At 35.1% G+C, this 27,466-nt stretch overlaps 1 protein-coding gene and 1 long non-coding RNA gene across 2 annotated transcripts in view; one reads left to right on the forward strand and one right to left on the reverse strand.

Moving 5' to 3' along the window:
* Positions 1 to 944: 944 nt before the first annotated feature.
* Positions 945 to 8,975, reverse strand: LOC116507992 (cytochrome c oxidase subunit 7A-related protein, mitochondrial). The gene is made up of 3 exons (XM_032216428.1): positions 8,801 to 8,975; positions 2,067 to 2,198; positions 945 to 1,669 (listed from the first exon to the last, which is right to left on the reverse strand). The coding sequence occupies exons 1-3, from the start codon at positions 8,870 to 8,872 to the stop codon at positions 1,526 to 1,528; spliced, it is 348 nt and encodes a 115-aa protein (XP_032072319.1). The 5' UTR covers positions 8,873 to 8,975; the 3' UTR covers positions 945 to 1,525.
* Positions 8,976 to 10,377: 1,402 nt separating this feature from the next.
* Positions 10,378 to 27,466, forward strand: part of LOC116508510 — a 58,802-nt gene continuing 41,713 nt past the window's right edge. Inside the window, exon 1 of the long non-coding RNA XR_004255353.1 lies at positions 10,378 to 10,462. This is a non-coding gene — a long non-coding RNA (uncharacterized LOC116508510). The remainder of the gene's footprint in view (positions 10,463 to 27,466) is intronic.

Here is a 27,466-nt window from a genome sequence, read left to right on the forward strand (position 1 = left end):
AAATCTTGCCAAGAAATTGCATAAAATGACTTGAATGCACAAACCCATTTTCCTTAAAAGATTTGGGAATGATGAAGATGTAACACAGTATATTATCTTCAGTAAAGCTGACTTAGTACTCCATGATATGTTGATTAGCATATTAAGTATAGGTATATGACAACTGAATATATTATAGTTCATTCAAAAGCATATTCAAGAGTGCTCATCAATGGTTCTACATCTTAGAGATTATTGAATTGAGTGCCAGAAGGACCAGACCTGGGTCCCATGCGCTACAATTATTTTATTAAAAATATGGATGAAGATTGAATGCTTATCAAATTTTCAGTTATCAGAAATTTGGGAGAAACTGCAATAGCTTATAAAGAATATTCAAAAGTATTCTGCTTGATAAGTGCAAATAACAGAAAATTTGAGACAAACAAAAGAAGCAAAATTAAGTACATGGGTAGAAGATGTGGAATGTCAATCTTGGTAATGTTATTTTTCAAAAAGTTCTTAGAATTCAAGTATTAACCATGTCCAATCCTGCTTAAGTGTGTTTGCACATACAGGGGCTTTGCCCTTGCCTTAAATCACTATGTAGTTCATATTAATTTTATGTTTTGCTAGTTACTGCCATATTTTTATTATCTGTCACTGCAAAAATATTTCAAATGTATTTTTCTAAATTAGACCAATGCTATAACCTAGCTCAGTGAGGCTGGTTTAACAAAGCGAACAGAACTTAAATACAGTGATGCTTTCAATTTTAATTTTGGGGAAACATTAATCTATTTTATGTTAATAATAATTAAATTGTACCTACTTTTGTATAACTGTAGAATTGTGCAATTTTAATACAGTACAGAAAATTAATCAATCAGCAATCTAGTGACAAAAATGGAAAGCAAGCCAACATTTTAGAAATTATTATATCATTTAAGAAAAGGCTAGACAAATTTGCAGGAATAAATTATTTATTTTTCTGTACTTATTCCAATGTTGAAACAAAAATATTTCCAAAGTAATAGTAATTGTGGAATTAATGTGCTACACAGAACCTTAAATGCAACACAGCAGAATTAATGAAGTGTACAATTATTCTGAACAGCAAGTTATGGTAGGTTAGAATAAAAGTTCTTTATCAATATGACTCCACAAAAATTACATCCAAAATTTCAGCAGATGATAACATCTTCAGTGTCAGATTCTTATCTCGCTCTCTCACCGCATCAACTATCCACTTATCACACTTTATTATTAGGAAGTTCTTCAGGCTAACCATTCTACATGAGTTTTATTTTACTGACAATTGGGTAGAGGAATCTGCAAAACTACATAGGTGATAATAATTTTCTCCACCATAGTAGTGATTTTACTCTAAATTCCTTACATTACTCTATGTTTGTCTTTAACTCATCATGAAACCCAAAAATATGCAATATATTATCATATGACTTCATTATAATAGCAGAAGGTTAAGTGCAAGTCTTCCTTTTCAGAGCAAAATTAGATGACGATCTTTCTGGAAATACATTATTCATTTCTCTCTTTTGGGACTGGTGGCCATATAGAGAGCTATCAAACAGTAGATGGCCCCTCCTATTGTTAATGCCATAGTGGTCCGGTAAAGAAGTCGATCGGAAACACTTCGTTTCAAATGTACTGGAATATCATCAGGCCTCTATTAACAAAAGATATACATATAAGTTAATACAGTGGAAAAATTAATATTTATGCAAAACCTGGGAAAAAATTAAATTGGAACATAACAATTAGCTCATCTTCAAATAAAATGTTCTAGTTATCTATTATGAATGCCATACATTTTATTTACATTTCAGAATCCTGAGAAATCTATGTCATTTAAAAATATGTAATATATTTTCATGGATTAGTTAGTATGAGTATCTATGACCATTTTTTGAACTATGCATGTTCTGTGTTTTTCATTAAACCTACAGACTTGAATATACTGCAAAAACAGAAATGCTAACGTCTAAATATGACGGGCAGAGCTGAAATGTATCAAGTACATTAATAGAATGTTTACACATTTTTTAAAAAAAAATAATTCTCACCTGAAATAATTTCTGCAGTTGTGATACTTTGTTCTTAACCAAACCCCCAACCTTGTTTTGTGAGTCTGGGGCAACTTTAATTGGGGTATCAAATATCACAGCTGGAGACTCCACAGATACTGGCTTGAATCCCTAAATAAACAATTTATGCAATTGAAAATATCAATTAGCAATCAACAAGAGTATAAACAAAAGCACATCTGATTTGACATGGAAGAAAAATCTCTAGATTGTGGATTTTCCTATATTTTGTGAGCTACATGAGTCTGGTGAACAAGAGTAGGATACAAAAGTTGGAATACTCCAAAAACATTGACAAAATACATATTTAGAACGCAATTAGTTAGGCAGCCCAAAGATTTTGTTAACATGAAGAGACTTTTTTCCTAATTAAAATCAAAGTAGTAGTTACAATAATATGACTGAAACCCTACCCTTCTGCATGCATAACTGTGGCCATCACCTTGAGTCATCTGTCCGTCTTGCAAATATCCCTGACTATTACAGTATTTTGTATACCCATCAGTTGTTTTGACACAAAAAAACCCAGCCGTTCATTCCTTGAGTCCATACAGTACTTTCAGGATTTCTGGCATAAGAATAAATTTGAATAGTGGAAAAGAAATAACAAGACATGGTACTATTGCTTAGTGGGATAAACTGAAAAGCTGAGGAATGCTTAATTGTGGGTTGTTCACTTGTCCCTTCCTGTCCTTTCCAGAGTATTCAATGCGGTAATAAACCCATTTTGCTCAGTTATTTCAGGATATCTATGAATGGTAGAAGTCTTAAAATAAGCATGGAAGTTGACTTCAGATGGGAGAAAAAAGAGATAGCAACTTTGATTCTAAATCAGCAATCCACTTACCTTCATTCCTGAGGAATTTTGATCACATTTATGAACATTCCTGAACAAACACTAATTACAGGTTGAACACATTCCCTCCAGAATGCAATGTATCTTTATGCATTCAAATATGCCAGCGAAGACTCAGAATATAAACGATTCTGAAAAGCTTTACTCCCCCCATGGCAATTTGTAATTCACAACTGAATTTAATAAGGCTACACTGAAGTAAACACATTATGGAGCACAACTACAATCACCTTTATACAGATTCTCTAGTTTATTATTCTAGACAGCAAGTGTGAACACAATGTGCTGAGAATTACATTTGCATTTTAACAAGGTTAATAAGTGTATACTTGAAATTAATGCCTACTAATTGCTTTTTGTTAGCTCATCCATCAAACTGTCTGACAATCAAAACACTTTTTAAAAAACAAATGGTGCATTTAGTGTAATTATATTTATCAAGACATGCAGTAGGATCCCAGCTAGATAAAAATTAACAAGAGATCTGTGTCTGTAAACTTACTCAGTTCAAAGTGTTGTTTTTTTCTGAACCTTGATTTATATTAGGATCCCTGATATTTCCTTAATATTTACAAACTGTTGTATATAATCTTGGTCTCTTTCTCATGATTATAAAGTTGCTGTGAACTGAGACACAGCTAATCCCATTTTTAAAGAACTAGCTGCTAAAGGAAGGAACATTTAAAAATATTTATCTTCATTAATATTATTTTTATGATTATTCAAGATGGTGATTACTGTTTAGAATTTTATAGCTCCATCATAAGATTAGATGCTCAAGATATTTATTGGGCTTGAAAGCAGTAGCTATTTACAGAGCTTATTGATGTTACCTTTTTGACTATTTTACTTTGCTGCACAGAATTTATATACTGTTCATGGACATGTATATCTCAATTCAATCATTAATTTTAAACCTTCAAGTAACAAAGTAATTTGAAAAACATACACAAGAGTAGTAGAGGAGCATGTGTCCTCTTTACTGTTCTCTTCATGGTGAAAATAAAAGAAATATGAACTATGAAATAAACAGTTAACATATTCCCATGCTACGCAAAGCATATTCAGAACAAGCCAGGTTATAAAGTCAGTTTTAGACTATACTTCAATGTCCTGTTTTATCCTGAAGTTGTCCAGTTTATATGGAATAGGAAACTATACTTAGATGGAAGACAACCTGATTTGTTAATTTGCTTACATAAAATAAAATGGTATGCACCCATTACCATTTGATATGAGTTTGTGTAAATCAGATTTTAAAATATTTAAAATATAAAACAAGGGACCATGCATACATAGCTATCAGCCAATGCTTTATATATCATACCTTATATTTTGAATTATTTTAAAAATAAGTTATATTTTATCTCTTGCAAGATTCATTTATCTTTCTAATGAAGGACTAAAACCATTTATTTGTTTTTAAGCTACATGGCTAAAAGGATGCATTACAGAGATGTACTATGCAAATTATTTTTTCCATTTTTACTTTTTATCATTAGAAGGACAGTATAATGTGTACCGATCATTTGTGAGAGTCCCATGTCTGTCACATGGTTAGGGAAGAAGCTGGGTGACAAACATACACGTACAAACAACATGAAAAAAGAGTAAAAGAATATAATGCAGATGAATAAACTAGGACTTTAAAAATGTCATGGAAGTTATAGCTTTCTAATGTATCATTAATTGCAAATAATTATATGAAAACCAGTTTGGTGCATGGGATAAAGACACCAAGCTAAAACCTGAGAGACTGAATTCTAGAGTCACCTTAAGCATTAAACTAACTGAGTGACTTTGTGCCAATCACTCTCTTTGAGCCTTAGGAAGAACATTCTTCCAAAAATGTTGCTAAGAAAGCTGCAGGGATTTGCCAAGATAATCACTAGGAATCAAAACTAACTTGAAGGTATGCACACATAAAAATAGGCAAATATATTATATACAAGTAATCCTTATTTAGGAACCATTTACAGTTACAATCAGGCTGGATAAAAATGGATGCTTTTAAAAATAATAATAATCTGATTTTGTTTATTTAAATCTATTTTTTATTTTTATCAAATTTATTTTAGTAAAATGATTTGGAATAAAATATATCTAAAGATAGTTTTCTATTTAAGATACATTAATAATTTAATTTATTCAGCATGAAATGGAGCTTAGTTATGTAGCATAAGGCTGTATATTCTACAATATTGGGACTGTCGGTGAGTCAATAGTGGGTCAGAGGAAGAGCTGCTGCGGGACAGAGATGACAATTGTTCTTTAAAAATTATGATTTAAATTGTGTTGATATAAATCAAGCCTTTTTACTAGTGATTTAAATTGACTTGATTTAAATCAAATCCACCCTGGTTACTATGATGATGATAAGTAATTTTATGATCAATTCTTGTATTCATGATCACTGCTAGTCTGTAAACAAAGCTGAATTAAGATAATAAACATAATCATAGTTTTTTTTACTGATCACTTCGCTTAAAAACCTAGCTGCTGGTCCCAAATGTACTTACAAATAAGGACTATCTATATGTTACATTTAAAAACTAAAAGTCAGTATTAAATGTGAGCTAAAAGTCAATATAAAGAATCAGAGTCAATACAATTCACTAAATGGAATTATCTGAATTAGCTGTAATAAATTCAATCCACATTACTAAGAATCTCTCATAATCCCTAAATATAAATTATATGGATAAATCTACACTTTATGTGTGGTACCATTTCATGTATTAGATCTAAGAATATGTATCAGATCTAAGGTACAAAATTATTCTAAATATCAAAGTATACTCCCAACACGTGATAAGCTATTCTTCCATTGAAAGGATGAGACAACCTTTCCAGTAAGAAGTATATAATATCTTGCAAAAGTTATCACATGTGAAGCTAATTCAAAATAATTTGAGGGAACATATATTTTGATATTTATAAGAATATCATAGATTGAAATCAGAATTTTTTGATTTAAATTTTTAGATTCGTTTCCTTCTAGTAGGAATCATATAGCCAGCAAATACAAAAAAAAAACCGATCCAATTTGTACATTACATTTACAGCAATTTTTTGAAAATTGTTAATTTTTGCAATCAAAGGTATCAATAAAACATACTGATATTTTATAAATATATTTGCAGTAAATTTAAAGTTCTTCCACTGAAATTTTGATGGTTGCCATTTCTACTACTGTATTCAAATACTACATCAGTGTAATCATACAATCTCTGACCTGTTCCAATGTTGAGTCTTACTTCACCAGTAGTTTATAATTAAGGCCCAATAAATATTTCAAATGTTTTTAGCATTTTGCTACAAATTATAAAATATTGAGATTAATCGAATAACCTGGACCATTGTTAGGTGTTTGTTAAAAGATTCATTTTTGTCTTCTTATTGAATTTTGCAATCTGAACAAATTTGTTTAGTTCTCCACTAAACAAATACATTAGGGAAGCGAATTGGACTGATTCTTTTCTGTAGTCCTCAACCTACGACAGCAATTGAACCCAACATTAGAAATTTATTACGTGAGTTTTGCCCCATTTTACAACTTTTCTCGCCACATTCATTAGCTAAATCACTGCAGTTCTTAAATTAGTAATAGGATTAAGTGAATCTGGTTTTCCCATTGACTTTGCTTGTCAGAAGATTGCAACAGGGATTACATGACTCTGGGACACTGTAACCATCATAAATGTGAGTTATCAAGCGTCCGAATGTAAACTAACTGTATTTATCCCAGCTATTCAATACATGACTTATTGCCTGATCTCTTATAGATTAGTTCTGCTTACCAACAAATATTTATGCTAATTATCTGGAAGTCTTGCTATAAATTCTTCTATAAATTCAACTAATCTGTAAGATAAAATCCACTCTGAAAACCATGTTAACCAACCAGCTAGATATACAATATAACTGCTAATCAGAGCCACTAATACATCTTGCTCTTTTGGGTACTATAGAATTTTGAAATTATTGCATCTAAGTGTCTCTAATAATATCTTTGCAAAACTAGAATTTATGTAGTTCATAAGACCAGAATTTATATAGAATATAGATGTTTTTCTTAATGAGTCTTAGTTCTTTTAAAGTCAACATGTAAACGCAAAATCCTAATATTTTAATAAATAATTTTTTTAAAAAAAATATTTGTAATTAGTGGGAACAAACAGTTCATCAGCAATCTCCCCCTGCCCTTCTCTGCAGTCAGCATGAAAGCCAAGTTAAATGGCAGGCAAAAGATTTTGCATGCTTTTGCTAGCTCATAATTTGTTTATATGAAACCCTTTTTTAGGCTGCGGTACTGAATAGAAAACTAAATATAAGTATGTACTAATACATAAATTGACGTGGAATCTAGACATAAACTCTATTTAAAGTAGTAATCAGTTAACCAGAAAAACTAAATAAAATTTGTTCCAGCAATCCTGATCCAAAGCAAAAATAATTACTATATAACAACATGCTTGTATCACTTCCTATGACCTTTACTATAAAGGTCAGCAGTCTTAAAGACTTTGTCCTTGGAAGTTATCATATTTATATGTTATTAGCAGGGTTTATCTCCATTTGTGATACCTGAACTGTAAATAAATCAATTTCTCAACTTAGTATATTAAGCAACTCCTATGTGTGTAGGTTTTTCCTTTAAAAGAGTATGTTCAGATAACCCTACTATACTATAGATCTTAGTTGTATTTACAAATGTTCTTTCCAATTTTTAACATATTGATTGAATTGAATTTGCCTCTTTTCTTCTACATATTTTCATTTTCCCCCTTGACATGGAATTCTTTTTAATTAAAACCAAAAAAATGCATCCTTTTTTTTCTTTCTTGCACATCAGAAAATCCTTTCTGGATTTGGAAAGATTTGGAAGAAACCAATGCCTTGAAGATTATTCCTTCCTAAATTCATACAATATTAAAGATCAGTAACTATTAAATTAAACATACACTATTTGAATATTAAAAGGTAAAGGTTCTTCTCGCACATATTGCTAGTTGTTCCTGACTCTAGGGTGTGATGCTCATCTCTGCGGAAGAGCAAGCGCTGTCCAAACACATCTCCTTGGTCATGTGGTCGGCATGACTAAATGCCAAAGGTGCACGGAACGCTGTTACCTTCCCACCAAAGATTTTTTTCTACTTGCATTTTTACATGCTTTCGAACTGCTAGGTTGGCAGAAGCTAGGACAAGTAACGGAAGCTCACTCCATTACGCAGGGCTAGGGATTTGAACCACCGAACTACCAACCTTTCTGATCGACAAGCTCAGCGTCTTAGCCACTGAGCCACCGCAAATATTAGAGCCTTGCAAAAACCTGGGAGAAAAGTTTAAAACAGGATAATCAGAAGAAATGACTTTTTTTCTCCAGTTGTCCATTTTGGAATTGCTTTGGAAGTGTTTTTTTTAAAAAACACCTGAATTAACTAACTATATACATGGACTCTATGTCACTTGTACACACGAAATCATAATGGGTGAAAGTTTGAGGCGCCCCTTTACAACAGCACAAGGGTACGGCCACGTGCCCCTGACCGTCAGTTGCTCCTCGTACCACGGGAACATCCGGCGAAAGGGCAATTCCGTTTCTCCTTTCAGCCAATCGATAGGGAAAAGTTCCGCAGCAGCAGCAACTGCCACCTCTCCACTGTTACCCATGGACGGGAACCCACGTGACCCTGCAGCTCCCCCTCGGCATCCTTTCGTAAGGCATCCCCCCTCCCCCACCCACCCTTTCGCGTTCTCCGGCGCCTAAAGAGAAATGTGCCTCGTAGGCACATGTAGGGAAATAAAAACCGTCAAGGTCAACTCGCCGGTCCCCTGGCAACAGGATTCTCGTTACCTGGGGGGAGTAGGCAGCAGGAGCCCCGGCCCCAACCAGCCTCTGCGTGAAGCCGCCGAATTTATAATACATGACGGGACCTCGGAATGACTCCCCCAAGCTACATGCGCGCTCCCGGTTCTCCAGCTTTGCAAGAAAGAAGGCACCCGGTTGCGACGCCTACGTCAAAAGGACCTTTCGTGCGACTGGCTCTTTCTGGGACCTCTGTAGCAAAGGAAGGACCGAAGCAGTGCCTGAAAAGTCTTACCTCGGGGGGGGGGAAAGAAAATAAAGCGAAATGAAACTAAAGACATTAGCAAAGGTTATGAAAGGAATCGCATATAGCGTAAGGATACGGATCATGTTGAAGTTAGCGGGGCCAGAGAAAAATGACATTTTCATCGGGCAATACTTTAGACAGCCTGAAAAATAATAATTAAAAGAAAGTATTGTGCCTGCGTAGTTCGTGATCTGTACCGCCAGTCCGGAGAGGTAGTTACTGTAGTTGAAGTGATACGCAAGTGGAAGAGGTTGCACTGGTTCCCTATAGTTTGATCAAGCTAGGTGGCAGCACGTAGCTGACCTTGGCGGAGATGCTGTGCGGGGTCAGTGCTATGCCGAGAGAGGAAATCCCAAAGATATGTTAGAGACACAACCTAGAAGAAAGCAGTAGCAAACCACTTTAATACCGTTCCCAAGAAAATCACAAGGACATATCCCTGAGGTCACCAGAAGCTGAGAATTAGACTTGTAGCAGGATAAAACTAAGAATTGCTCAAACAAAAAAAAGGCAAAATATTTAGCTTGTCGCTCATGTGCAGAAGCAAAAAAGGTTGGCACCCACAGCCTTTCTAATCATTCTCCTTGGAAATGAAAGTACAGGGGTGGGTGCGTTTTCCTCCATCCTCCAATTTAAACATATTCTAAACGTTATTTTATAATGCTATCTAGTGCAGTCTTACATGCTCATTTGAAAAGCATCAGATTGACAAAGGATAGAAAGGTGTGTCAAGATTGCAGTGTAGTTTGGTTTTTATTTTACCTTAGTTATCAGTTTGTGGGTAGCCTTAATATTAAAGTAACTAGGTGTCAAAACAGTACTTTTGAGACATAGTTTGATTTGCTCCCCCCTCCCCCAAAGTACAGATTTAGGTAAAAGTAAAAACTTGGTTTGGCTCAACACTTGGTGACACATCTGTGTAGATTTTTGGCAACTGCTGGAATAAATTATTATTTCCAATCCATGTAGTCATAGCCTTGCTGTCGGCCAAAGTGGCTGAAAATTATGGGAAATTTAGATGGAGGGCATCCATTTTGGAAAGATTCAGATGTAATTGTCAAGAAATAACAGTGCCTTATATTTTGCCTTTTGAACTTGAGACATTAAAGGGAAATCCATAAATATATTCTAGTAAAATAAAAGTTTAATGAAATTTATTTCCAGGTAAATGGGCAGCAGTTTGCCTCTATATTAGCCTGCAAAATTTGAGCTACTGATAATAGATGTAAAACAGTTAATTCAATGGACTTTCCAATGGTAAAACTTGGAATTGAGGAAGATCAAGAAAATTGAGATATATCTTGAAATTACAGATTTGGAGCTGATTATTAAGAGCATTATGAGTGGCAAGAAGAACCTATAAACCAGTCCTGGACAAAATAGAATATGATGGCTCCATTGAGGTAATGATCAACAAAGAGAAATTAATATACTTTGTGCCTAAAATGCGAGTGGATAATAGGCAAGATAAGAGAGGAGGATAAAGTTGATTGACAGGTCCAAAGAGATTACTGAAATGTTCTTGAAAGAGCTATTTTCAACTTCTTATTAAAGATAGATCAGGGTGGCTGGATTGTACTGCGCTCAATGACAATTTGTAAATAATATTTATATTAACTTTATTAGGCATTTGAATTATCAAGGAAGCAAACAAGGAAAAAGTAGATTGTTAGAACAATAATTTGAAATGAAACTCTGTTTGATATAAAAAAAGTGTAGAGGAAACTGAAATTGGCAATAGTAGTTTAAAAAAGAAATCATAAATCTTAAAAGAAAGCATAGCCACTTCATATCTTGGACAGAAAAACTGGGTGGATGCAACTGATAAGAAACTTGGATCAGGGATGGCTTTCATTTAATATTTCCTTATAGTCCTGGTACTTCCTAATAACACTCCCTGATAGTGAATTGAACAGCTGTAACTCATTCTAAGTCATCTGTCGGACTAAAATAAGCACACTGTTGAGGCCATGTCTCTGATTCATCTTTAGTTTTCTTATATGAACTGGGTTCAGATAAAGTCTATTTCTGCAAATATAATGTCTTTAATATAATGCTTTCATATGTGTAAGGATATTTATTTGTACATCTACTTGTATCTTGTATTTGGTTTTTTAAAAATGGAATAAGAACCACACAAAATTAGTATCTATTATAGTTATGTTTTGAGACTATAAAATATAACCACTGGTGCCAAAAGCAACTTCATTTAAGTATTCCATTTTGATTTCTGCAAAAACTGGCTAAAACTCTCCAAAACATGCAGATGCTGCATTGTACTTTATACTCCTCTGTCCATAAGTCTCAATAAACTTCAGTGTTACTCTTGTAATTATGATTTGCTTTGCAGGCATATACATAAAAAAATAAAAACTGAAGGCTATCCACATTCTTTAACTAACTAATCTGCAATTCTGATATATGTTGGCTTTGCACATATTTATTGCAGATAGTTCACCAAAACAGTTTTTAGACCTTGCTCTAGTTTACTAGTTAGGATGTGTAAACTTCATTACAACTAATTAGGGAGCGAGCTCCATATAATTGGTATTGGTATTTATTCGATTTGTAGGCCACCCTATTCCCTGAAGGGACTCATAATGATGGAAAGCTAAAACTGAAAATGAAATGAAGAATGAAGAACAGATCCTGCTTTCTCTAAGCCAGGCCTCATGTTTGCATCTACCAATATGCTTGCCTTATTTGTGAATGGATAAACACTGAGGTTTCCTGAACAACTAAAATGAAAGCTGGTCTCTGTTATTTTGAATGTGCAGGCTAGGAATGCTAGAGAGGAAGAGCTAAGCAAACTCAACCCTCACATTAATTATGCAGGAATCCTATTAAAATGCAAGCAGAGATTGTGTTGCTTCCACCTCAAGGAAACTTTATGTTTATATTTTAAATGATTTCCCGCCCTATTTGAGCAACAGACAGGATAAAGATATGCTTCTCTTTTGGAAGGAAAATTTCAGTGCATAAAAACTTGCCTTGCAGGATATTATGTTCAGGACAGAGGTCTGCTTAAAATCTTGAGAATATACCATGATATAGTTATGTTTCTCAGCCACAATGAACTACTGAGGGTGTAGATTTAGAAAATGAAGTTATGATGCATGCTTGTTATTTTTTTTTTACATAATCATTTGTAAAAGGATTCAAATTGGAAGGAGAGATCCAGTACAATTATATTTGCTATTAATATGTCAAGCCAATTAGAGGATAAGGAGGAAAAAAAATCCCACTAATGTCATTCTGATTTAGGCAAAGGGGGGGGGGGAGATAATATATAGCATATCAGCCCCATGCAACAAGAAGTGAAATTACCACAAATAGATTTCCTAAAAGTTTTGACTTTTTGTCATTTCAGAAAAAAATAGTTATAAAGTAGATTGCACCTATTGCACTAGAAGAACAAATGTGTTTGATTGTTTGCTCAGAAACTGTATGACACTGCTTTGCTTACATTGGTCTCACAAATCAAATTCAAATAGAGAATTCTGAAAATTTGTCAATAAACTGGCAACCCAGGGATTAAATGTAGCAGAAATATCTTTGGTGCTTCCAAAAATCTTTCCCCAGTTTGACTTCTTAAAGATTTTTTAAAAGATTGTGTTAATTTTAAAACTATAAAATGGGGAGCAGGAATAGAACAGGAGAGTAGAACACAAGTCTCTAGCATCATCTTTATTTAGAAAAATATCGCCCTTGTGTATGGGCAACAACTCTGCCAATCTTGTAGCAGGGACACTGCAAGGATAGGATAAAAGTATAGATAGTCCTCGACTTACAACAGTTCATTTGGTGACTGTCCAAAGTGAAAAAAGTGACTCACTGGTATGACCGTTTTTACACAACTCTTGCAGCATCTCCATGGTCATATGATCAAAATTCAGATGCTTTGTAATTGGTTCATATTTATTTATTTTTAATAAAAAATTACTTTTTAATTTAAAACAAATACAACATCCTTCTTTACATGCTATAGAAAGTTTATCAGTTGGTTACAAAAAGACTTTCGTGCATCTCTTCCACAGTCAACAAACATAATTCATATTAACTTAAGTATTTTAACTCAAATATTTATAGGTGTCACCAGTTTCCTTATGTTATACCCATATCTATATATACGTTGTTATTATTCCTACTTTATTTGACTATATCCTTTATCATAACATTTCCCCCTTAATAATCAAAACTTTAATTGTATCTAACTTAGTTCTATTATTGTTGTTGTTGTTGTTGTTGTTGCATGGTTAATCTTTGGTGAGATTCACAGCCTTTGGGGCTGGTTGGTAGCTCAACAGCTTGAGCTACCTAACAGCTTGAGTCCTAACCAAGGACCTAGGAACTATTAAGGTAACGTCGGAGGATATAAGCTGTTCCAAATAGGGTGGTTTTTTGTAGAATCAGAATGTTCAAGTCTGATAAATTTAAAATTTCCAAATAGTGAGGTAGCCCTTTGGGTATTGCTCCAAGGGCTCCAATTACAATCAGGACAGCACACAATTTCTTTTTCCACAGTCGCTCAACTTCAATTTGCAAGTCCCGGTACTTTGTGATTTTTTCTTGCTGTTTATCTTCAGTTCGTGCATCTCCAGGTATTGCAATGTCAATGAACCATACTTCTTTCTTTTCAACTTATGTTATGTCAGGTGTGTTGTGGGCCAAGTGCCTGTCAGTCTGGATTCTGAAGTCCCACAAGATCTTGACTTTCTCATTCTCTAAAACCTTTTCAACCTGATGGTCCCAGTGGTTTTTGCTGTACTCAAATCCAAACTTTTGGCACAATTTCCAGTGAATGATCTTAGCAACACAGTCATGGCGTTGTAGTTAGTCAGTTTGTGAAATTTTGCTGCAGTCGATCAAGTGGTCCACTGTCTCATCTTTCTCATTACAGAGGCGACATTTGCTGTTGGTGGTAACATGTTGAATTTTTGCCTTCATGTAGTTTGTGGCTAAGGCTTGTTCTTGAACTGTCAAAATAAAGCCTTCTGTTTCTTTTTTCAGTGCTCCTGATCTTAACCAGTTCCAAGTTAGCTTTTGGTCAGCTTTGCCTTCAATACTTTTCAAGTATTGGCTATGCATAGCTTTGTTTTTCCAATTTTCAGCTCGCTTCTCAATTACTTCTTTCTTATATTCAGCTTTTGACTTAGTTGTCTTTAAAAGGTCTCCTTTATTAACGTCCTTAATCATTGGTTCTTCACTTTTCTGGATGTAATCATTCAAGCTGTGTTTTACTTGTAGGATTCCTCGACCACCCTCTGCTCTTGGTAGATATAATCTGTCAACATCACTTTTAGGGTGCAAACATGATTCATTATCATAAGCTTCCTTATTTTTCTGTCCAAATTGTCTAACTCCATCTGGATTCAGTCAGTTATTCCTGCAGAGTATCGAATCACAGGTATAGCCCAGGTATTTATGGCTTTTATGATGTTTCTTCCATTCAATTTGGATTTTAATATCTTGCGAATTCGTCGAATGTACTTGGCTGAAGTTAATTCCTTGACTTTATTATGCATTAAATCTAATATCCCCAAGTACTTGTAGCCGTCTTCTGGTTTTACTGCCTTTATCATTTCTTCATTCTCATCTTCTATGACCTTGCCTGCTTTGGTTGCCATTGTTGCGCATTTGTCAATTCCAAACTGTATACCAATGTCTTGGCTAAATTCTTGTGTGCTTTCAATTAATAAATTCAGTTCAACTTATTATTATTATTATTATACAATTGTATCACAACGGCCAGTTGTTTCACCGGATTTGGCATTGGTTACTAGTCGGGCCCCACCCAGGGGCCTAGGACGTCGTAACGTATTTTCTTAATATGCGTGCAGATCCAAGCAGTGCGGCTTTTTGCATTTGACTGATGGTGATTTTGTCAATTTTTAACTTTTTTAAATGTAATTCCAGTGCTTTTGGAATAGCACCCAGTGTGCCAATTACCACTGGAATTACCACTGCTGGTTTGTGCCATAGTCGTTGAATTTCGATTTTTAAGTCCTGGTATCTTGTGATCTTTTCATGTTCCTTCTCGGCGACCCTGCTATCACCTGGTATTGCAATGTCTATGATTGTGACCTTATTTTTCTCAACCAGTGTGATGTCTGGTGTATTATGCGCCAGTATTTTGTCGGTTTGTATACGGAAATCCCACAAGATCTTGACCATCTGATTTTCGGTGACTTTTTCAGGCTGATGTTCCCACCAGTTTGTTGCTGTTTTAATATTATAATTTTTGCACAAATTCCAATGGATCATTTGTGCTACTGAATTGTGCCGCAATTTATAATCAGTCTGCGCGATTTTTTTACAGCAGCTGAATATGTGATCAACACTTTCATCAGCTTCTTTGCAAAGTCTGCATTTGGCATCATCAGAGGATTTTTCGATTTTGGCCTTAATGGCATTTGTGCGGATAGCTTGTTCTTGCGCAGCCAGGATTAGTGACTCTGTTTCTTTTTTTAATGAACCTGTTGTTAACCATAACCAAGTTTGTTCACTGTCCACTTTATCTTTTATTTTTTCCAGAAATTGGCCATGCAGTGCTTTGTTCTGCCAACTCTCCATTCTTGATTTTATCACATCTTTTCTGTATTCTTGTTTCGTCTGTTGGGCCTTCAGTAGATTTTTGTTCTTTACTTCGATTAATAGATGTTCTTGACTTTCTTTTAAATAATCAGCCAGTGCATGTTTTTCTTCTTCAACTGTTTGCTTCACTTGTAATAATCCTCTGCCACCTGATTTTCGGGGCAGGTACAGTCTATCAGTATCACCACGTGGATGTAAACTGTAGTGCATTGTCATTAGTTTCCTGGTTTTTTCGGTCCAAAAGGTCCAAATCAGCTTGTGTCCAGTTAACTATACCAGCTGTGTATCTTATAACTGGTATTGCCCAGGTATTTATGGCCTTGATTGTATTTCCACCATTCAATTTAGATTTCAAAATTTTCCTAACTCTGTTGGTGTACTCTCGCCTGACAATAGTTTTTACTTCTCCATGCTTGATGTTATCCAACTGCAGAATGCCTAAGTATTTGTATTTGCCGTTGGGCATTTCAATTCCCTCACATGCAGTGATTTTGCCCCTTTTTATGGATACAGTGGCGCATTTTTCCATGCCAAACTGCATTGAAATATCGGTGCTGAATACTCGGACTGTGTTTGTCAATGATTGGATTTCTATTTCTGACTTTCCATAGAGTTTCAAATCATCCATATATAGTAAATGTGAAATTTTTTCAGCTTCTTTGGCTGTTTGGTAGCCTAATTTCATTTTTTTTAAGATTACTGATAGTGGGATCATTGTGATGATGAAGAGAAGAGGTGAAAGTGAATCACCCTGGAAAATTCCTCGCTTGATATTAACTATTCCGTAGATCTCATTCCCTACTGCCAACTCAGTTCTCCATTGTTTCATCGCCTTTTCAGTAAAGGATGTAATATTTTTGCTAATGCCAGTTGTTTCTAAGCATTTTATGATCCAACTATGTGGCAGTGAGTCAAATGCCTTTTTGTAATCAATCCAGACCATATTCAAGTTCGTTTTTCTGTTCTTACAATTTTCTAATATCATTTTATCAATTAGAAGCTGATCTTTGGTGCCCCTGCTCCTTCTTTTGTTGCCTTTTTGCTCTACTGGCAAGATGTTGTTTGTTTCCAAATAATCCATCATGTTATCTGCAATAATGCCTGTGAGTAATTTGAAGGTTGTTGGCAAGCATGTTATTGGTCTGTAGTTTTCAGGTGTTGTTCCTTTAGCTGCATCTTTCTGAATCAAGTATGTTTTTCCAGTTGTCAACCATTCATCAATTTGGCCCTTTTGTAAAATTTCATTCAGTTGCCTGGCCAATATTGCATGTAAACTGGTCAGATATTTGAGCCAGAAACCATGTAATTGGTCCTTTCCATGTGATGTCCAATTCTTTACCTTTTTAACTCGATTTTTGACCATCTCAGTTGTTATTTCTAATACTTGCATTTGCTTGTTGCCAATGCTTTTCTCAAAGTCATGTATCCAGTTTGCTTCCTTGTTGTAGTCCTTTGCATTTTCCCACAATTCTTTCCAGAATTCAACTGTGGCCTGTTTTTCTGGTTTTTCACTTTTGGTGTCACCATTTACATTAAGACTTTGATAAAAACGCCGTTGGTCTGATCGAAATTGCTGATTTTGTTTATATTGGATGATTCGTGCCTCATATCTTTCAATTTTTCTAGCTGTTGCTGTTATCTGCTGTTTTACAATCTCTACAGCTTCATTGATGTTTCTTGTATCCAATCTATATCGTCTGATTAGCCGATCTATGATTTTGTTGTTTTTAAGCCGTTGCTCATGCATGTTCTTTAAGTTACTAGCATCTGCCCTTAATTTTTGATTTTTTGTTCTAAACGGATTTTCCACTTTGGCTTTGATGCTTTTTCTGTTGTGTGACTAGGTACTTTAATTTTAATGCCTAGTTCATTAGTGACTATTACAGCTGCGCTGTACATTAACTGGTTTGTTTCCAAGATGGATCCCGGTTCAATTGTTGAAAACACTGCATTAACCATTTTCATGATAGGGGCCAAATTTTTCTTAGGCACAGTTTTTAGTGATGGTAAACGTTGCCTTTCCTCATTAAGCAGAAAATGCTCCATGATCTTATCCTTCAATTCTTTTTGTTTTTGAGTTAGTTCATCAGTTGGTTCAGTGATAACTGGTTCTAGTGGTGGTGATGTTATTTCCTCCCCGAGAGCTTCTTCTGGGAGTTCTACTATAATGTCTTTAGTTGTGTCTTGAATATCAGTTATTTCCGCTTGTGATATTGTTTTTTGGGTTTTGCAATTTGCCTGAATTTCCTCATGTTCAACTTCACTAAACACTTTATTCCGTATAATAAATCGCCTTTGATCTGCTAGTCGTTGTTCACTAACATTTGAATCTGGATATTGTTGTTTCCATAATTCATACATTCGCTTTAAATAGCCTCTTTTTTCTGGCTCTGAGTTGTAGTAACAGGCCATTATGGCACGGTTTTCATCTGCACTATATTCTTGTCGTTTTGTTGGCTGGTCCACTTGTAGCCCACTTGTCGACGGATGTCCAGGGACCCCAACATCCGCCGCGGCCCTTGTTAACCCGCGCGACGACCGATGCGGTATGGAATTCTTATTTGTTTTTTTCACCATATTGTATGGGTTGGCGGGGTTTTTTTTACGGGACCAGATGCCAACCTGACCCCAACCCTCCTCCTTTCTCATCCGGGCTTGGGACCGGCAACGGCGGAGTTGTTGTTGTTGTTGTTATTATTATTATTATTATTATTATTATTATTGTATAATCCAAAGAGATTGCTAACCTTCCTTACATGAGTACCATTCAATATTCATATCCAATTATACCCATCCCTTACATGAGTACCATTCAATATTCATATCCAATTATTCCCATCCCTTACATGAGTACCATTCAATATTCATATCCAATTATACCCATCATAACACTACAAATTGTATACATTAGTAACATTATCAGTTATTTATTTAAGCTATATCTATTGTTAATAAATTTTACTAAGTTTAACTAGTTTAAAATTATATTCTTCCATCTATCAACCTGTATCTTTCGAACAAAACAGTCTCATATCTTTTGCCATTTATGGTGCCAGTCTTCTAATCATCTTCTTGGTCGCCTTAGTATAGACTTCTCTTAGCAACTCCTTGCTTATAAGATCTCTCATGTAATCTTGATGCCCTCTTTCTGTTTCCTTATTCAGCTTATCTTTGATTGTCAGCAATGTTATCAATCTTTTGCTAATAGAATTTCTCTCTTTAAATCCATAGATTCTTTAGTTTTTTCTTCTTCTGTATCTTGCCCTCTGGAATAGATTTCTTCTCCATTTAATTCCTCTTTCAGTATTCCATTCTTTCCATTTTCAGAGACAAACCAATCACCATAAATATCACCAGGTGTAATATCTTTATATTCATTTTCCACTTCGATTTTTTGAGTTTCAACCATCCAGTTTTGCACTTGAGAGACATCCTCAATTTCTTCATCATATTTTATTGTTATATGCTCTAAATATTCGTCAGCCTTGGCTGGATTTTTTGTCGCCAGCTTAAAGAACTTCTCTTGCTTCTTTCAGGGATTTTGCGATATCCCTGAGGTCAGCAAGACATATTCTTCCTGTTCACCATCTCTTTGGAACGGTTTAGGTCCGATTGGACCACCCAGCGGCAAAAGTATTGGCTGCGGTCTCAGAGCATCGAGAACGCACGTCCATATCGTCGTGACTCCTCCTCGCAATTGGTTCATATTTATGATGGTTGCAGTGTCCCTGAGTCATGTGATCCCCTTTTGCAACCTTCTGACAAGCAAAGACAATGGGAAATCAGATTCACTTAATGACTGTATTACCAATTTAACAACTGCAGTGATTCACTTAACAACTGCAGCAGGAAAGGTCGTAAAAGGGAGCAAAACTCACATAACAAATGTTTCACTTAGCATCATAAATATTGTGTTCAATTGTGGTTGTACATCGAGGACCTGCACATCTTCAAGGCTGTACTAATCAGCCCTAAATTGCTATAGACTAACTTTTGTATTTATAACTATTAGTTGCAATGTTCCTGTATTTATTTTCCCTGTATTCCTGTGTGATAGATTAAAAATAGGGCAAACCAAATACAAATTTGCTCACAGGTAACCTAAAAATGTGTATTTATCGGGATTTACTGTAATAAAATACTAACTTCTTCTCTAGTCTTTGTCTGAGACAGAAATTAATAAGAGACAATGGTTAACAATGTTTTACATTCAAATATACATTTGAATATAAGTATATACCCCCCATTTCACTTTTTCTGCTTATTGTTGAGGCTCCACAGATGGTGGTGGTGGGGAATATCAGGAATTATACAGACTTTAGGAAGGTACCTTTAATTATAGTATGTAAACAGAAAAACCTTGGACATTGTAAAAGAAATTTCTGACCTTCGTGTAATGGTGAATTTGTTTAAGGCAGGGTATCTGAATTACTGTATTTTTCGCAGTATAAGACGCTAGGTGTATAAGATGCACCAAGATTTTGAAGAGGTAAATTTTTTTAAAAAGTTTTTGCACTCTACAGACCTCCCAAAATGGCCCGTTTTTCGCTCATTTCTGCCCTCCCCAGCCCCAGGAGCACTCTGGAAGCCTCCTAAAGGTTATGCACAGCCATTTTGGTCAAGGGGCAGGGTTTCGGTAGGCAAAAAATGCTGTATTCAGTTTATAAGACCCAGATTTTCAGCCTCTTTTTTGAGGGAAAGAGATGCGTCTTATACTCTGAAAAATACGGTATTTCAAATACTTCTTTCTAGGTTTCCTGTCATTGAATTAAGTCACTCTTTTTAAAATAAATTTCCAATAGTTCTCCTGTCCCCAAATTATTTATTTTTTCTTTCCCTTCCATTACTTTTCCAGCCTTTCCACAATCCCTCATATCTATGCCAGAGGATGGAAGGAAAGAGAAAGATGATCTCAATTCATTTTAAACACTTGCATACATTATACTGAATATTATTCCAGACTCCATTATATTTTATCCTGCTATCAGACCATTTATGTATTTGAAAAATGCAAATGTCTTGTCTATACAGTAGCACATAAAACAGCCCTAGATAGCTAACAAGAACACATGCGCAACCCTCCCCCCGTCAGCTAGAAACTCAGCATCATAACACTGCCTTCTTAAAAACCAAACAAACTACAGTGCTCATCTTCCATCCTGACCCAACACTTGAAGGAAGAGCCATATCTTCAGTCTTCTGTGGAGCAAAAATGGCAAGAACCCTCCATATCTTTTTTAGGGGGGAGGCTATTTCATAGGGTAGGCATAGCTATTGAAAGGCTTGCTTCTTAAGTCCTACCAGATGACAATATTCAAGAGAGAACTGGGATGAGCTCACCATAATCAATCTGGTGAGGTTGCTAGATCAGGCTTTTTTAGCTTAGCATGTCAAAAATTCTCAAAATGCCTAACTTGGTTCATTCTCTCTTTCCCTCCCCCCCCCTCTCTCTCCCCCTCCCCCCATCTTTCTCACACATACATAGACACACCAAACAAAAGTGAAACAATTCTTTTGTTGGTTCTGATTCTGATTTAGTTATTTTCTCTGTTGTTGTCCAAAGCCCTTTTAGATTTGGGCAGGTTGTACTGTAAATAGGGTTTAAAAATGGGTATTGTATTATACACATGTTTCTATATTTATGGTTTGTTTCTAAATTTTAGAATTTATATATATTTTGAAGTAAATCCATTTCCAAATGACACTCTTTTACTGATGCAATAATCTCCTTTCACTTTGATTACAAGCATAACTCTTTGCACCAATATCAGTCTTCCATTGAGAAAGCAATATATTTGTTGAATAGATATAGGTAAAAGAAAGAAAATAGAAAAAAAATGATTTAAAGAAGCAGCCTGCAGTTTTTTTAACAGTGTTTAATATACATTTCTTTTTTCTAAATTCTTTGTTGATCCTAATTTTCTCTAATTTCTTTATTTCTTTCCCAAAATTTGTATAATTTTTATCTGGTTAAAATATAAAAAATATATTTGTTGCACATAAATGTTTATGAGGAGTTGCAATGGATAATTTCTGTTAAATCTGTTAAACAACAGCTTTCGCCTTTCCTCTCCTTCCCCTTCCCTTTTCCTTTCCCCTTCTCTTTCTCTTTCCTTTCCTCTTCGTACAGATGCCCATGATACCAAAAGCAACTTCTTTTGTTATATAAATGGCCACATAATAAATGTGTACCCTAAACTAGCTTATCTAGCTTCATCAAAATTTAATTAAATCATAGTAAAAGCACGCATACAAACAAATGGAAACCTGGCTACAAATCACATTACTAAATTAATGAATCCATAACAAGAATTAAGAACATTAATGCATGATTTGTACCCTATCCAAGTTAATTAAGAACAAAATTTTATGGCTATACAAATAATGATTATAGCGAATTGTGTTTTTGTCAACAAACAGTATTGAAACAAACCATTGAGGAAAGATGTGCGTGGGCTCATTCCATGTACTCCAAGAACAATTATTGCATTAACTTGATGATCACTTAGGAATAATAACTCTTGAGTACGGCTGCTAATTTTATTGAATCAAAGTTTCAATAAAATTAGTTGAGCAATCTTTTTTAGTCTGAGGAAGGAAGGTAGGGTGAGGTTGGACAAAATATGCAGCATGAAGTGACTTACTGAATCAACAATGAAATGGTTATTCCATGTTTAATTGGCTTTTTGGACCAATCATTCTCTCTTAGTCTTTCCTACCAGACAAGGAATGCTTCAGGATATAATGAAGGGAGATTTCAGATATGCCTTGAGTTCTGAAGATTGGAGCCAAATAAATGAGAGTAATCTTATGAGTGGATCTAGACCTGGTAATGATTGATATAAAAACATGATACAGAGAGATAGATTTTCTGTATGTTAATTTAAAGGCAGTAGCTAGTTTCAAAACACACATAATGGATGCACCTCAATTCTGCTTTTTAAATATTTATGGCATATTTTATAGGTCATCAAAAAGGGATAATAAATGGATTGTGATTTTTCTGATGGCAGCTAGATAATGAGACGAAAACTAAATTTGTATTCCCGACAACAAGAATTCATCCTATTCCCCATCTCCTTTTCAATGATTTTAAGACTGCTTCTAATTAATTATTTGAATTATACTTGCTGAGATTTTTGACACATTATCAATCTTGAAGATTGCACAAAATATAACCAAGGAAGTGGCCTTCAGCTATGTAGGATGGCTTGTCAGATGCTTGTAGCTTTCCATTGTTTGCCATTTTAGACAACAATGATCAAATGGAACTTTATGTATATGGCTGTTTTGGTTTGGTGATAACTCTGAGATGCAAAACTAATATGTAAATAAAGAATGCAGAAATAAGCATCTTTATCACTTTCCCTTTCAGGTATGGGTGGGCAATTGGTATATTACTTTAAACAGTTTGAGAGGAAAAAACCAAAATGATAGTATTGAATATCAGATACTGGAAGGAATTGATGTATCATGATAAACTTTTAGAAAAACATCAGAAACTTTGTGTATTATCTGAAAGAAGCCAGCAATTAAAAGACGACCACATTTCTCAAAATTTAATTGCATACAGAGAAGCCCATTTTCTAGTGTCTTGGTTTGTTACTCATTGATGACTATGATTACAATGAAATGTCTTTGTAGGTATGATTTACAGAAAAACATGAAAATAAAATTACATCTATAATTGACTGATTTGGTTAGCATTTAATTTAGGAACTGACTTGAATATAAGTTTAGACCAAACTCAGTTTCATTCAGTTCCATATCAGGGTTGTGTTTGACCTGGGGGGTGGGGTGTGAGTGAGCGTGGCTGGGGTAGGCATGGCCAGCTTGACATCCTGCAGCCCTCAGCCAGCGAAAACAGAGCACAGGAAGGCTGTGTCCCAAGCTCCATTTTTGTTGGCAGAGGCACCACGGACCGGTCCTTTGCTGTTTCCAGGGCAGCCCTGCAAGGCCAGATCTAAGCACCCTATGGGCCAGATTTGGCCCCCGGGCCTTGAGTTTGACACCTCTGGTTTAGACAAAACCCCAAAGGTTGATTCATCCTTTCATCCTTCCTAGGTGGGTAAAATGGGGACCCAGATTGTTGAGGGTAATATTCTGACTCTGTAAACCACTTAGAGACAGCTGTAAAGCGGTGTATAAGTGCTATTGCTATTGCTAGAACCTGAACCTAGCATTACTGACATATGGAATAGGAAACTGTTGGCTCACCAGTTGATCCAGGACTCCTATCCTAAATAGTGTAGCTAATAGTAAGTACTGTTCAGGACAAAATCTGGTATTTTTCTTTTTCCCTGCAAAAAAAGTACTTAATAAAATACAATTCATTTTTGGTGCCTCCGATTTGGTACGTATGACTCTTAATTTATTGGTTTGTCTTGATTATGTTTCTGCCTTGCCCTGAAACCTTATTGCTATGTTGTTCTGAAATCCTTAAACTTCTGTTTTGCCTTTATTACTGGTTTATGTTGCTCTTTGAAACCAATTGGCCAGTAGGAAATCTATGTTTTGATTTAGATTTATCCAAATCTGGGGTTCTCACACTTTGTGATATCAAGGCAAAATTGACCAAAATTGATCTCTGTGTCTGCCACATGAATAAAACTCCAAGACAATAGATATCCAGGAAGAGAATCTGTGTCATTGCCTCCACCCACTGGAATATTCTCCCCCTAGAGTGGATGCAGGTCCCCATTTACCTGGCCTTTCAAAAGAGTTTGAAGACTTTGCTCTCTCAATTCTGATGGGGCTTTGCAGAGTGACCTGCAACTCTAGGGGCAGTTAGCATCTTCTCCCCATCTTTTAACCTTTAACTTACTATATTTTTGTTTTCACTTGCCTCCTTTTATTGAGGTATTTTTTTTACAGTTTTTATGCTTTCATACTTTTAGTTGTACACCACTCAGAATCCACTCTGAGAGTGAGATGTGCAGTATAAAATATACTAGGAGATAGTAGAAACACATTTTTGGCTGAATGGCCACACCCAAAGTTGTCTGTTCAAAACTCTTGTTCTTCTGCTAAGAAAAGGAAACAGATGAAAAATTGTCTTACCATCTTCATGATCCAATCTTATGTGAGGCAAGTTCTGAACAATTCTGTGACACCTCTACCTATGTTGTTCCTGAATTACAGGAGGTCACAACACACAGTTTGAGAACCCTTTACCTTGTGAACTAATCAAAGTTGTTTCATTAGGTTGCTACTTGATAGAAGTCCATGGTCCAGGAACAGCCACTTATTTTGAGATTTCCAAGCTGTATTGATTTGTTGCTGTTTTCTTCTTGACAGATGAGGATACTTCTGAACAAAACAGTCAGCCACACCCACCACTCTTTTGATGTTCTAAGAATGGATATGGTCCTGGAGACAAACTCGTAAATAAAATTAATACTGTCTAGCATTTTTCTCAACAGTATGTTATTTTCCCTCTCTTAAACATTTTAAAGGAAAAAAATGTTTGAAATCCTATTAGTTATAATTCTGGGAGATCAAGAAAAGGGCTCCAGATGCTTTGCTTCCTCCTTCATAGGCATGAATAAAATCAAATACAAGTACAAATATACAGGCACATTCTTTCAGCTATACAAGTTGTACATTTTTGGTTTCAAATATGTTCCTAAACCATATTTGTGAGCTATTTCTCCTCTTGCCAGTTCTCCCAGTTTTTTTCTATGTTGCCTCTATCTTAATGAATGCATGCTGTGGAGTCAAACAAAGCACTCCAGTTGAGCTTTGAATAGAGCAAAAACCATTTTATCCAGTGCCATAAGTCTTCTGTCAATACATTCTACCATGGCATTTGCCCAACAGCCTGAGAGTAAAACTGTATGATGGAAATTCATGCCTTTAATATATTTCTTTCCTCCGTGCCTTTCCATTTTGTGGTTGATGATGTTAAATTATAGAATGAAGTTATTAGTGCTCCAGGCAGAAGTAAATTAGGATAAGGCTGGTAAGCTTCACTTCCAAAAATGCCTTACAGAAGGCTGTCGTAAAAGCAGCATGTGTTTGATGTGTTTGTGTACATGCTGATGTTATGTGGTGTGATGGGGAGTTTTTCCAAACATTAGTAGAGATTTTGTTTCCAGTTTTCAATTTGTGTTGCCCACAAACAGTAGAGAAAGAGATTCAATTTGGTGTAGTGGTTAAGGCAGTGTTTAAGATATAGTAGGTTAGCTTTTCCAGGAACTTCTATTACATAATCCATGTATATTTATTTATTAGTATATTTTAAAGAATAACATTGAAAGCAGCTAATAATTTGACTATGATACAACCTCCACAAATAATTATTTTAAATATAATGAAAAACAGTGCTGTGTATGAATAAAACAGACTGGATCCGTCAGTTAAACTGGCCAAAGTCACTTAAATGAGATATAGAAATTTAATAAATAAATGAAATCCTGAATCATCAGCTAATGCCAAAGGAGTTATTGTTTTTCAGCAAACTTTTTTCAAAAGGTCACTATAGTCTTCTAACCCTAACCCTACTGAAAAGAACAATAGTAGCATTTGAGTCAGCTGATTTTTCGCAACAATTTTTAAAAGGAATCTTCATATGAGATACCTTTTCATTTCATAAATCAAAATGAATGTGAAGATTCATTTTTATGGAGGGATCTGATAACCATGCAATCCCTTTCATTGGACTTGTCTATGAAAGTATTGCACACAGATGGTTTGAATCTCTGAATGCAGGAATTCCTGAATTGCTCCAGCATAGTTTAAAACCTTATTCCCCATTCTTTCATTTGACCAGAATTGTCTGGATTCAGTTTCATCAGAAAGAAAAACAAATAGTTCAAAAGCCCCACTACTTGACCTAATTGTGCTTTTTTTTTAGTCAAGTACTAACCAGCATTGCCCCAGACTTGTTTTCCTTTAAAGAAGGAATCTTTATCTTCAAAATAATGTGCTCTGTGGGAAATTTGGAAAACAGAACTACTTAAAGGAATACCTAAAGTAGTTGTGGAAGTCTATATTTAAGTAATGTAATTTGGAGCTACAATGTAGATGGAAGAAATACAAGCTCTGTGATCAAGTTTCTAAGTAATTAATGAGTTCTGAAGAATAAGTGCATCTTCAGCAATGGATTAATCCTGTTCTTCCTTTACAATTCTCATGTTCAGACAGAACCTTTGTGCCCCTTGAAAATCCTGCAAATGTTCAAAGATACATATATTTATTTTGTTAGCTAATGGACAATTCCGTTTAAAACATTGTGAGTTTATCTAGTTTTCTGTATTATTTTGCTGATGTGCTAATCACTTTTTAAAAAAATATTGGCTTTTAAAGTTTTAAGTGGCACCTTTTCCAGATACATGCTTTGACTATTCTGATTTAATATATTGTGCATTATATGAAAAACATAAGTAAATCAATATAATGGCTTTTTGTAAAGTTAGAGGGAACCTGTTTGTTGAAAATAGCCTATTTTCTGTCCTTATTATTCTGTCCCTGCAATCCTGTCCTTATATTGCTTTTAATATCTAGTAAATATTGATTTCTCTTCTTCATACCACTGAACCACCATGATTTCCCAATAAGTTTCAAAACATTATGGCTTTTCCCAGGTTTTCCCAGCTTGGTGTTTTCCAAACAAGTCGAAACTTATCTTCCATAATCATTTGCTAGCATGGCTATTCATTATTTAGGATTTCTAGGCATTGTAGTCCCACTATGTCTTGAAGGCAACTGATTGGGCAAATCAGCATAACAGTTCTCAGAATAGTAATACACTCTTTCTTTGTTGCAGTTTAGTGCCACAGTGTGCTCTTTAGCTATGCTTTCCACAGCTGCAA

This window comes from Thamnophis elegans, chromosome 4 (assembly GCF_009769535.1).
Source record: "Thamnophis elegans isolate rThaEle1 chromosome 4, rThaEle1.pri, whole genome shotgun sequence".
Lineage (NCBI taxonomy): Eukaryota > Metazoa > Chordata > Lepidosauria > Squamata > Colubridae > Thamnophis > Thamnophis elegans.